Here is a 12,754-nt window from a genome sequence, read left to right on the forward strand (position 1 = left end):
ATAGAAACGACACAGTATGAGCAATTATTAAAAACACTTTATTATGTATAATTTGTACATGCTGCAATTTGTGTCATTTGGGGTCATCTCCTAGGTTGTGATGTCATCTACCAAGATAAACTAAATCTAATTTTCTTCCTGCCACACCACATACAAAAATACAATTTTCAAAGCGAAGTTCCCCTTCTTTTCCCCTTCTTTACCGGAAGATACAAGATAAGTAGGAGTGTGTCAGGTGAATAAGAAAAGAATACTTTGCACATGTATCAACACCATACAAGGCATTATCCTTCACACAGTAAAGTCTAATGTGTTCTTTTATTTGGGAACAGCAGGAAAAGAGCCCCTTAACCCTCAGAGGGAAATGCAAACTTTGTTGCTAAAGGCAAACTCCAGGGATGAAGGTGTGGTCCTCGCAGGGGAAGTTAGGGTGGTGGGGATTTATGGAGGCGGGTGGACACCTCACAAGCACTTCAAAAGGAAAGAATTGCAGGTGGTTCCTCGGGGACAGTCGCACAGCTTCCCAATCCTCGCTCCTTTTCGTACCGCGCACCGCTCCCCAGCGTGGCACTGAAAACAACACAACGTGTGGTCTTTCCACATAAGCAAACCCAGCTCCCAATAGGAACACCTCCCCATCCACACAATGCCTGCCTCTTGGGAGAGATCGATGGAACCTGTCACCATCACCAGAGCTCTAAGTATGGTCAGACCTGAAACACAGAGAGCCTTAAAATTTCAGTGAGAGAACATTAAAAAATTTTTTCTTTAATTATTGAACCCCTCCTACTTTATTCCACCTTTTATTTGGGGGGAGGAGTTACATTTTCTAGCTTCTTTAGCTGTTTATCAAAAAGAAAAATAATCAGACATTTTTCTAAGAAATAAACAAACAAAAGACCTATATTTTCTCACAATCTCTGCTCCCTGCTTTCAGCCTCCCCATCCCAAGAAGTGTGTGTGTGTTTCTGTGTGTGTGTGTGTGTGTGTGTGTGTGTGTGTGTGTAGCGTGCGCATGCGTAATTCCCCAAGGAAAGTGACAAGTGGGGAATCAAGAATTTTAACCTTAAAACATAGATCAGAAAAACTGGCAATGCTCCAGACGGCAAGAAGAAAATTGGGGGAAGAAGAACTGAGTAGATTTAAGGGCTTTTCCAATTCAGAGAATTTTTCATGAGATTAAAAAAAGCTCATCTTCAAGAAACACTCCTTTTCATACAGACCCAAGAGCTGGTTCCTGGCACCAGCTGTTGGATCTTCTGAAGTGGCCATTCTACTCTTTGCCCTTAGAAACCAAGGGGCATGGTTTGGCGGTGGAAAACAAAAGGGAGCCCATAGATTTCTATAAAACCAATACCTGATTTAGCCAAGTCCTAGGGAAGAAGGTCAATGTATAAGACTCAAGGTGATATATTTTCTCCTGGAAAAGAGAAGGGATGACCCCAAAGACTTACCATGGGGACTTGGCCATACTTCTTCTCATAGATGGGAATGCTTTTAGTCTTGAGCTTCTTCAGGACTTCCTGTAGCGCTTCGATCTGCAACACACCGCCCGGGAGCCCGAAGTTGCTGCATTGGCTGCGAGCCCAGACCAGGGGCTCATTCCCAGCCCTAGCTACAAGAGTCCTGGAGCCACAAACACTACGCCCCGGGATTTCAGGGACAGAAAGGGACATTTGAGGGGTATTAACGTAGCAAGCACTGTCGCACATACTGACTGCAAGTCCCTTAGTCACTGAGGCTCCTGTTGCTCTGAGGGCCCGGGACAAGGGATTCACTCTACAAACTGGCTGAAGCAGTGTGCGCCAGACGGTTTCGGATGGAAGCCGGGCTTTATGCTCATCTCCCTGCACCCCGACTCTGGCAGTGGGGGTGGGGAAGGAGGGAAAGAAGATGGACGAGTACAAAGGAAGCGACCGGGCGGCCGCCAAGGGGGGTCCGGGAGTTACCCACCAGCTCCTTCTCGTGAGAGGCATCTTCCACGGCAGAGTAGATGTCCAGGGCTCGGGGCTGGAGCTCAGCTTCCTCCTGGGCACGGGCACCGAGCAGAGGTAGCAGCAAAAGCAGGGCGGCACCCAAGAGGGTCAGCGGCCGAAGACGGGGGCTCTCCATGGTGCTGAAAGTCGGAGCTGCGGTGGCACCCCACGCTCCCGCCTTTTATAGAGAGCCAGAGCCCAAGTACAGGCAAGAGGGAGGGGGCGACGAAGGAAGTGGGTGTGGAGGAGGGTCCAGGTCAACCGTCTGTAGGCAGTGCTCCGCCACCGCTTGACATCAGTGCCCGCTGGACACCAGGCGTCCGCGGACGAAGCTCTGCGCGCAGAGCTAGAGTGCAGAGAGAACAGGTACCCTGCTCCCCAAGTGCTGTCAGCCCCACGGCAAGAGACGCTCCCCTAGGGGCCTGAGCTGAAACGGAGGGGCGACAGCTGAGGGATGGAGGAGGAGGAAGGAGCAAGGATATGGAAAATGCCTTCGAGCCAAGGCACAGGCAATGGAGTCGCTCCCCATCCCCTAGCAGCGGCAGCAGCAGCAGCAGCAGCAACAGAAGCACCAGAAGCAACAGCAGCAAAGCAATCCACCTCGCCAGCCCTGCCTTGCCTCTCACCCCAGCCCCATATGTGGCAGCAAGTAGGAGGTGTTGCCTCCAGGCAGGTTTGTCTGCTGAGCATTTTACTAGGCACTATGTGGGTTAGGGGAGGCAAACATAGTAAACATAACAAAGAGAAACCATGGCCTTCCCCAGGATGTGTTCTTCATGGAATCTATGTGGTAATGAGAAAAGAAGGAAAACAGACTAACTCCAATTCAGGGGTAGTGTAGGGAGCACAGAGAGCCCCATTCTGATTCCAGTCCTGGCTCCACCACTTATAAGCTGGGTGACTCTGGGCAAAATAACCTATTTGAGTGTCTCTGTCTCTCTGCCTCTCTCTCTCTCTTTCTCTCTCTCTCTCTCTCTTTTGTAAAACTGGTATTTTATTTTTTTAAGATTTTATTTATGTATTTGACAGAGATCGCAAGTAGGCAGAGAGGCAGACAGAGAGAGAGAGGGGGAAGCATGCTCTCTGTTGAGCAGAGAGCCCAATGCGGGGCTCAATCCCAGGACCCTGAGATCATGACCTAAGCTGAAGGCAGAGGCTTATACCACTGAGCCACCCAGGTCCCCCTAAAAGTGGTATTTTAAAAATGTACCTCACAAGTTCTCACAAGAAGGGAAGGAGATTTGATATGTAAAACTTCTGGCCCGGAGCACAGTAAGCACTAAGCCTCCTTGACTCTCCTTGTTGAACTGTGATACTGCCCAGGTAAGTGGCTGTGTGCACTATCTCAATTGTTCCTTAGAGCAAATTTGCTATCCTTGAACGCTCTGTTACCCACCACCCACTCCTGATATCCAAGAAGCCTGTCTAGAAAAAAAGCAAAGGGAGTGAAAAATCTAAGTATTTGATTATGGAAAAATCTCTAGAGATCAGAAGGCACAGATGAGCCAAGTCCTCAGTGACTTGGGAAGACTGTTTTTTTTTTTTAAAAAGTGAGGGTCCTTAACAGCTTGAATGCAAACCAAAGTTTCTGTAGGAGAAGTGTTGTTTTCCCTACTTAGACACAGAGGCTTGTCTTAATTGCCTGCCCACCTGGCTTCTTTCACCACACCTTCTTTGTTTCAACCCCTTCTAACCTCATTCACTTTTCTCCATCCCCATTACTACCACCCCAGTTCTGGACAGTTGCCCCAACCTACATCCTGTCTAGCTCCAGTTCCATCCCATCTTCTCTTGCCTTCCTCTAATCCATAATTCGTGACCAGGCAGAGTGTTTTTAACCCTTAAAATACACCGATGGCTTCCCATCTTACTAAGTACTGAATCTAAATTCCTCATCCTGACTTACAAAGTACTACATTACCTGTACCTCCTTGCACTTTCATGTCCTACCATTCTGCCTCAGGCCCTCCACTCTAACCTCAGGGGCCTTCTTCTTGGTCCTCTAACAGGTCAAGTTCATTCCCACTTTGAAGTTGCCCTTACCTTACCTAGAAAGGTCACCCTACATTTCTAAATAGTTGACTGTTCCTTATCATTTAAAATGTCAGTTTAAACGTCCTTGAACACCCAATCTAAAGTATCTACCAATTTATTATCCCACAGATTTATTCCTTGGCAGGTGATACAAGTCATTGGAATAGTTAATATATAATTTGTGTCTGCTTATTTCATTTGTCAAGTATTTAACTGTTACTCAAACACACACTGGAAAGCAATTCAAGAAGTAATTACCTGATGAGTAACACACATATTATGCATATTAACAGCATCAAAATATTTCTTCCTTAAGATCAGTCTAACTTGAAAATTAATCCAATACCTCCCTCAGGTCTGCCTTTTACACATTCCTTTAGATTCTATACAGTAAAACTTCAGTGGCTGCACATTTTACTGTTTAAACCTTACAGAGACATATTGGCACTCATTGTAAAAATGATCCCCAGCAAAAAAAGCATTCTAAACTTTGGAAGGAAAATAGCCCTATTAAGGTTTTAGTCCATCCTTCTGCAGAGATGGAATTATTCCCAATGCAATAATTTCTCTTATATTGTGTTCTATGCAGACACAAGCAATAACTTTCCTTTTGTGCTACTTCTATTGAAAAATACTCAAAAATTCAAATTCTACTGTTGTTAGGTTGGTGCTCATCTTCATGTAAGGAGGATACTACATTTAGTTGATGGGTTTGGAAAACGACCCCAATCCTGTGAAGCAAGCCAGAGGTATCTTGGTCATTTAGATATCACCATGCTTTTTTCATCTCTGAACAGAATTATTTAATAAACTGTCTTTAGGAAGCATGTGATATGGTAAGATGTAGGCAATTTTCTTCCTGAGACAATTTATATAAGTTAAAACAAGGGAGAGCACAGAAGTGTGAGATGTCCTACAGTTCATACATCATGCACTGTTAGGAGAATTTCTATATTCTTGCTAATTTATAATGACTCCATTAGGAAAAAAACAAAACAAAACAAAACAAAACCCTTTGATGCCCCCAAGCAAGAAAAGTTTGTAATTGGATCTAGTTACTATTTCTCATCTCAGATATAGAGAAAGGAAGCAGATCATCTCACAAAATAGAAGCAGTGACCAGCTTGTATCCACGGAGATATACTGCAGACAAACTCTTAACCACTCCTCCTAAGATAAAGTAGGCTACTAGTACTTTTCTCTCCCTCCCTTCTTCAAATTTTGAGTCATTTCTTTTCCTGTATGGCCTAAAATAACACTTTGTCTTTTGGATTGTCTTATTGCTCAAATACCAAACTACTTTGTTATCCATTAAACCCCTTTCCATCCTTCTGCCAACCAAGTATTGTCTAACAGCAAAACTTCCTCAGTTTGGGCCAGGAAAACAAAAGCAAAAATAAACAACTGGGATTGCATCAAAATAAAAAGCTTCTGCATAGGAAAGGAAACAATCAACAAAACTAAAAGACAACCTACGGAATGTGAGAAGATATTTGCAAATGACATATCGGATAATGGGTTAGGATCCAAAATATAAAAAGAAATGATACAACTCAACACCCAAAAAACAAATAACCCAACTTAAAAATGAGAAGACATGAACCGATATTTCTCCAAAGAAGAAGTATAGATGGCCAACATATACATGAAAAGATGTTTATCATCACTCATTATTAGGGAAGTACAAATCAAAACCACAATGAGATATCACCTCATACCTATCAGAATAGCTAAAATCAAAAATACAGGAAAAAACAAGTGTGAGCAAAGATGTGGAGAAAAAGGAACACTCTTGCACAGTTGTTAGGAATGCAAACTGGTATAGCCACTGTGCAGAACAGTATGGAGGCTCCTCAAAAAGTTAAAAATACTTTCCTTTTACTGATGTGGCTACAGCCATAAGCATGCTCAGGTTTAAGAGGCTTGCCTCCAGTGTCCTCCACTGTGGCAAAAAAAGAAGGTCTGATTGGACCCCAATGAAATTACCAATGTCAATTCCCATCAGTAGATCTGGAAACCGATCAAGGACAGGCTGATCATCCAGAAGCCTGTGACTATCCATTCCCAGACTCAAGTGCTGGAAAAACACTTTGGTCTGACAGAAGGCAGGCATATGGGCATCGGTAAGAGAAAAGGTACTGCCAAGGCTCAAGTGTCTGAGAAGGTGACCTGGATGAGGAGGATGAGAATTCTATGCACCTGCTCAGGTAAAAGCTTGAATCTAAGAAGACTGACGGCCAACTGTATCACAGCCTATACCTGAAAGTGAAGGGTAACCTGTTCAAAAACAAGCGTATTTTCATCGAACACATCCATGAGCTGAGGCAGAGAAGGAGCACGAGAAGCTTCTGGATGTCCAGGATGAACATACTGGCCTCAGCAATTACACAGATCAGTTATTCAATAAAACAAACCTTTATCTGCCTCAAAAAAAATGAAAAATAGAATTACCATATGATCCAGTAATTTCACTATTGGGTATTTACACAAAGAATACAAAAACACTAATCAAAAAGATATATGTAGGGGCGGCTGCGTGGCTCAGTTGGTAGAGCATCTGCCTTTGGCTCAGGTCATGATCTCAGGGTCCAGGGATTGAGCCCCGCATCGCCTCTCTGCTCAGCGGGGAGCCTGCTTCCCCCCCGCCCCCCCGCCTGCCTCTCTGCCTATTTGTGATCTCTCTCTGTGTGTCAAATAAATAAATAAAATCTTTTAAAAAATGTATGTACCCCTGTGTTTATTGCGGCATTATTTACAATTGCTGAAAAATGGAAACAGCTCAAGTGTCTATCCATAGATGAATGGATAAAGAAGATGTGATACACACACACAGTAGAATATCACTCAGCCATAAACAAAGAATGAAATCTTGCCATTTGTAACAACATGGATGGATCTAAAGAGTATAATGTTAAATGAAGTAGGTCAATCAGAGAAAGTCAAATACCTTATGTGTGGAAATTTAAGAAACAAAACAAACAAGCAAAAGAAAAAAAGGGATAAAACAAAAAACAGACTCTTAACTATAGAGAACAAACTGATAGTTACCAGAGGGGAGGTGTGTGGGTGGGGTGCCTAAAATAGGTGAAGGGGATTGAAAATATGCTTATGACGGTAAGCACTGAGTAACGTGTGAAAGTGTTGAATCACTACATTGTACACCAGCAACTAATATAATGCTGTATGTTAACTATACTGGAATTAAATTTTTCTAATTTAATTAAATTAAAATTTAATTTTGCTCCCTTTATTCTTTTTTAAAAATATTTCATTTATTTATTTGATAAAGAGAGAGAGATCACAAGTAGGCAGAGAGGCAGGCAGAGAGAGAGGAGGAAACAGGCTCCCCGCTGAGCAGAGAGCCCTATGACGGGCTGGATCCCAGGACCCTGAGATCATGACCCGAGCCAAAGGCAGAGGCTTTAACCCACTGAGCCACCCAGGCGCCCCTGCTCCCTTTATTCAAACCAAACATTTTTATCACTAATTGGAAGAATATAATGTGCAAATAAAGGACACTTGGAGTTGATGCTCAACTGGGATGTGCTGGAGATATAGGAAAGACTACATGCTTTACAGACAGCCCATGAAGGAAAAAAGCAGAGAAATTAGACAAAACTTTCCATTAATTTTTTAAAGATTTCAATTTTAAAACTTTCGATTTCAGGGTGCCTGGGTGGATCAGTCAATTAAACACCTGACTCTTGATCTCAACCCAAGTCTTGATCTCAGGATTAGAGGTTCAAGCCCCATGTTGGACTCCATGCAGGAATGGAGCCAACTTAGGGAAAAAAAAAAAAAACTTTCAATTTCAAAGCTTTCAATTTTTAAAAAGTCTCAATATTCAATATGTTCATAGCACTGCTAAGTATTATGAGGACTGTGGAGATAAACAAGACACAGTTCTTGCCCTTGATATTTGGGTCTTATCATAGCTATAAAAATTCATAATATAACATCTCAGTGAGGTCAGGGTCCTAATAGAGATAGGGAAGCCCCAAGAAGTCAGATTAATTCCCACTAGAGAGAAAAAACGTCATGAAAAATAGTAGATGAGCTACAGTGTCTTAGAGGGAAGGTAGAATTTCAACAATAACAAACATCCCACTCTGGAGTCTTCGGGGCAGATAGGCAACATATGCAAAGTCACAGAAGCAAGGACATCTAGGGAAACTGAGTTGCCTGGGATGCTGGAGATTAGGGTACATAGATAATGTAAAAGCTGGGTAAACAAGACTGAAAAGGAACAGTAGAGCAGGAAAGGGATATTCAGAGCAGCAAATAGATCATTCCAATGAACAAGAAGTAGAAGCACAGGTGAATCCAAAGAATTCCATTTTCAAAATATTAACACTAAAAGCAAATTTTTTTACCTAAAAGGTCTAGCCTAATAAAAGTAGCCCATGTCAGATATAGGGAGGTATCAGTAATGAAAAGATACTTGCCCCAGGACAAAGAAATCTTTCTCTGGTTTTTTTTGCACAGTACACCCGGAGTGCAGCAGAAGGAACGGCACACCTAGCCCACATTTTCTATGCCACAGGTATCCCGTCGTCTCCTCTAACTTTTCTGGATCCAGAATGCCTAAACTTGTAAGAAGTGTACATTAGTACTAAAGCAGCAGACTAGGATGCCCTAAGAGATGAACTATGTGACTTAACAGGAAGCAACGTGAATCCTTCAATGGCTGCTCATGGGCTACAATTTCAAGTTGACTTCTCCAGTATGGTGTCAAAGTTTCTTATAGTTCGATCTTGGCCCGTATTTCCAATCTCCTTTTCCTCCACTCCCAACCAGTCCTAGCAGATATCTTCTATTTTATTTGATTGATACAGGATACTTACTTCTTACTTCTGTACTGAATGAGAGGAATAGAGTGGGTTATGCTACCATAACAAACAACTCCAAAATCTTGGTGACCTGAGAAAAAGCAGATGTACTTCTCACTCATCTAACATGTGTATCAGGGTTAATGAAGTACTGTGTTCATCATGGCCACTCAGGGACCAAGAATGACAGAATATCACCAGGTCTGACATTGCTGGTTGTGTTCCAGAGAGGGAGGTGCCGAAAGAGCTCTAGAAAGTCTTGAACAAGCTATTAAAAGCTTTGGCCCAGAAGTGATATTTCACTGGTTTCCAACTCATTCGCCCGAAGAACTAGAAAAGCGGCTCAACCCAAGTAAAAGGGAGTGTAGTGGTACCGTGCGAGGAACGCACTGACGACCATGTGCATTCTGAACGTTCATACCTCTGCCTTTGTCCACGCCCTTCTCTATGCCTGCAACATCCTTCCCGTGCCTTGAACATCTAAAAAGCTCTTGTTTCGGGGCACCTGGATGGCTCAGTGGGTTAAAGCCTCTGCCTTCGGCTCAGGTCATGATCTCAGGGTCCTGGGATCGAGCCCCGCATTGGGCTCTCTGCTCAGCGGGGAGCCTGTTTCCCCCTCTCTCTGTCTCTGCCTGCTTCTCTGCCTACTTGTGATCTCTGTCAAATAAATAAATAAAATCTTTAAAAAAAAAATAAAAAGCTCATGTTTCAAGACCTATCTTATCTGTCTTATCAGACACCTTTTTCATCCACTGGCCATCATACCACCAGGTTTACCTTGTCTTCATTTCCATAAACCTTTATACATGTACTTACTAAAACACCCAACATGCAGTATATTATCATATCTCTATCTCACTAGCTAGACAAAGAAACCCTTGATGGCAAAGAATACATGTAATCACCTTGGTACCCCCAGTATTTAGCATGGTACCTGATACACAGTTGAGGAGGAGAAAGTTAGGTGCTAGGAAATGAAAGATAATACTCAGACAGCAGTTTAATGACCTGCAGGCAGTTACACAATTTATTACAGAAGAGATTCATCGAGTGATTTAAAAGCACTGCCAATTTACTATCTAAAAGCACCATTATTTCCCTCTTATCAGGGAAAAAGTATGCCAGAGAGAGATAAGTTTGTTTCACAGGTAGTCAGTTTCAGATGTAAATTTCTGGGGTCCAGACTCCGGCCTCTCTCAACATTTCCTCCAACAATTTAGGGTACTTCAGCTGCAAAATGGACAATTTATGCCAAGGACAAAACTTGCTCTGTCACTAGGAAGAATGCTATTGTCTCCACACCCTTCTTATGGACTTCTTCAGTGTTTTTCCTACATACTCCCTATGGAGCAATACAGAAAGAAAACTGGGATAGGATCAAATCCTAAAGAATCTTGGGAAATTTAAAACCTGTTTCTGATCAACAGTCTTCAGATCACAGACATGACTCCTGTGCGGGGCAGTGTTTGGTTTTGATGGCATCTAAGGTCACTTTTACAATCATGATTCTGGGACTTTTCTATGCCTCCTTGAGAACTCACCGAAGTGAAATCTATTTCTCCTGACATAAACTATAACCTCAGGAGAAAAAGAATGCCATCTGGCATGATCCAAAGAGGCAGGGCCTAAGGGCAAAAGTATGTTTTATGGGGGAAAGGATCCTGAACAAGTCCCTCCTTTATTCTTTAGGTAATCTACAGCCCTGACATTTCTCTGCTGTGCATCAGCAGAAGTTTCACCTGGTTCTGGTTTTAACAAAAGATCCATCGTGTTGGCCTGGCTTACCAGCTAAGTGAGGCCCAACTTTTCTTGCTCTGCAAGCTAGATGTATTAACGTTCAGATCTGAGCACTTCCCATCAAACCGCCTCTATAAAGCCAGCCTGGTAAGGCCTCTGAGATGAATGGGCCAGCAATCATTCCTTAAGCTCCCATCATATATTTGGAAAGCCCAGAGGCACTGTGGTTATTACTCAAGACGGTGAGATTAGAGTGCAAATTTTGAGAAGAGTGGACCCCAGAGAATGGCAGGTTTGCCCAAGGTCATGCATCAAGCTTTCTTCTCCTCTTAACGGACTACAGGAAGACAGGTGTTTAGAAACCCAGTTTAACTTTATGAATGGGATTACAGACAAGTGAAGCTCTTACATGTCTATATAGAAGAAGCTTAAAGATCTTAGGGAAGGAAATCTCATCAGAAGAGGGGTACAGAGTGGGGGGGGGTGTCTTAAAGCTGCATTTGCCATAGAGCGTTCACAATTTATGGGGATCTTAGGGAGAAAAAATGGAGATTATGGGAATAGTTTTTTAAAAATCCTCAATTTTACTCAGTGCCTAACACTACCTTCATTTTCTACCCTTCTCTAGGAAACATAGCTCTTTAATCATACTCACCTCGTGGACAGGTTCTAGGGCCCCTACTCATCTGAGACTGTGGTGTGTAGCACATCAGTCTGTGTCTCCCCCACCCCTGAACTGCTGTGCGATGGTCTGTTAAGTGTTACTCTTCACAAGCATTTAGTGGCCCTTCCTGGAGGAGGATTATACTTTGGACTCCTACAAAAGTATATCCTTTCCAACTTCTATGTGGCCATGTGACTCACTCTGACCAATGAGATACAAGCAGAAGTAGGAGGCACTGTTTTCATGGGGAAGCTTTAAAAACCAGTGCACACTTTGCCCTGCTTTCTTTTTCCCTCTTCCATGCTGATTGGCAATATTCCAGATAGAGCCAGCTCTGTCAGTCTGTGTTATGGAAAGTTCTGGAGGGAAGAAAATGCTGAGCAGAGCTACAAACAGCCTTCATGGACATACGGTGTGAGTGAGAAACTCTGTGGATTTAAGCCAATGAGATTTTGGGGTCTTTTGTTACTGCAACATAATTTTTTTTTTAGATTTTAGTTATTTATTTTACTATTTTTAAATTTAGCTTTATCTGGCCAACTCAAGTATATATAGATTACCATACCCATCAACACATCTTATAGATAGTACTAGCCGTCTATGCTGCATAACACATTACCCCAACATTTAGTGGCTGAAGACAACATGTCTTTATTATCTCACCATTTCTGTGGGTCAAGAATCTAAGCATGGCTTAGCTAAATCATCTCTTTCAGCATCAGCACAGGTTGTGATCATAAGGTGTAAGATGACTGGGACTGCAGTCACCTCAAGGTTCAACGGAGGCAGAATCCTCCTCCAAGATAACTCAGTGGGTATTGGCAAGATGTCAGAAGTGACCTCTCATACTTTTATCATATTCTATTCCCTGGGTTCTGCCCATGCTAAAGGGCAGGAAATGACACAAGTCATGAATATCAGAAGGGAGGGATTAATGGGAACCTTATTAGAAACTGTATCACAATGATTGTCAAAAAAAGTAAAATTAAATGAACACGAATTGAGCAAGAACCTAAGCTTGAGCAGTGAGACAAGGGAGAGAACTGCGGAATTTTATAACCATGGCTCTGAAGCCCAGAAAGGTTAACTATCTTGCCTAGGATATGCAGTTAGCAATAAAGCCAGAATGAAAATTCAGATCAGTGCTCTTTCCACCAGACAGTGGTAAGTGAAAAATTAAATAGCAATACAAGACAAATTGCATTCAACTGACACAGAAGCTAGGCCATCAGTTGCTAATTGAATTGTCACATAAATCATCCAGACAATGACTGAATTAAAAGTGCAGAAAGAGAAGCTCTTTAGGCTAGGGGCAATCAAAGGTAGGTCATAATAGGAGTTAGACTTTGAAGGGTAGGATTGTTTGAGCAGAAAAGAAGGGAAAAGTGTTCTTGACAAGTAAATGTCCAAGCTGGGAGTTCTTCAGGGGAACCCTCGGACATCACACAGAAATGCTGACGTCTCTACTTTTCTGTCTTCAATCTTTACTCATCAGGTGACAGACATTTTCCAAA

General features: G+C 42.6%; 1 protein-coding gene across 1 annotated transcript; it reads right to left on the reverse strand.

The window, feature by feature from the left end:
• Positions 1-462: 462 nt before the first annotated feature.
• On the reverse strand, positions 463-2,112 carry CARTPT (CART prepropeptide; the record flags this gene model as incomplete). The annotated part of the gene is given in 4 exon segments (XM_080804826.1): positions 463-570; positions 1,455-1,556; positions 1,558-1,578; positions 1,954-2,112. Coding segments are annotated over 4 exon segments (390 nt in total).
• Between the last annotated feature and the right edge of the window lie 10,642 nt (positions 2,113-12,754).

This window comes from Martes martes (assembly GCF_963455335.1).
Source record: "Martes martes genome assembly, chromosome: 5".
NCBI lineage: Eukaryota > Metazoa > Chordata > Mammalia > Carnivora > Mustelidae > Martes > Martes martes.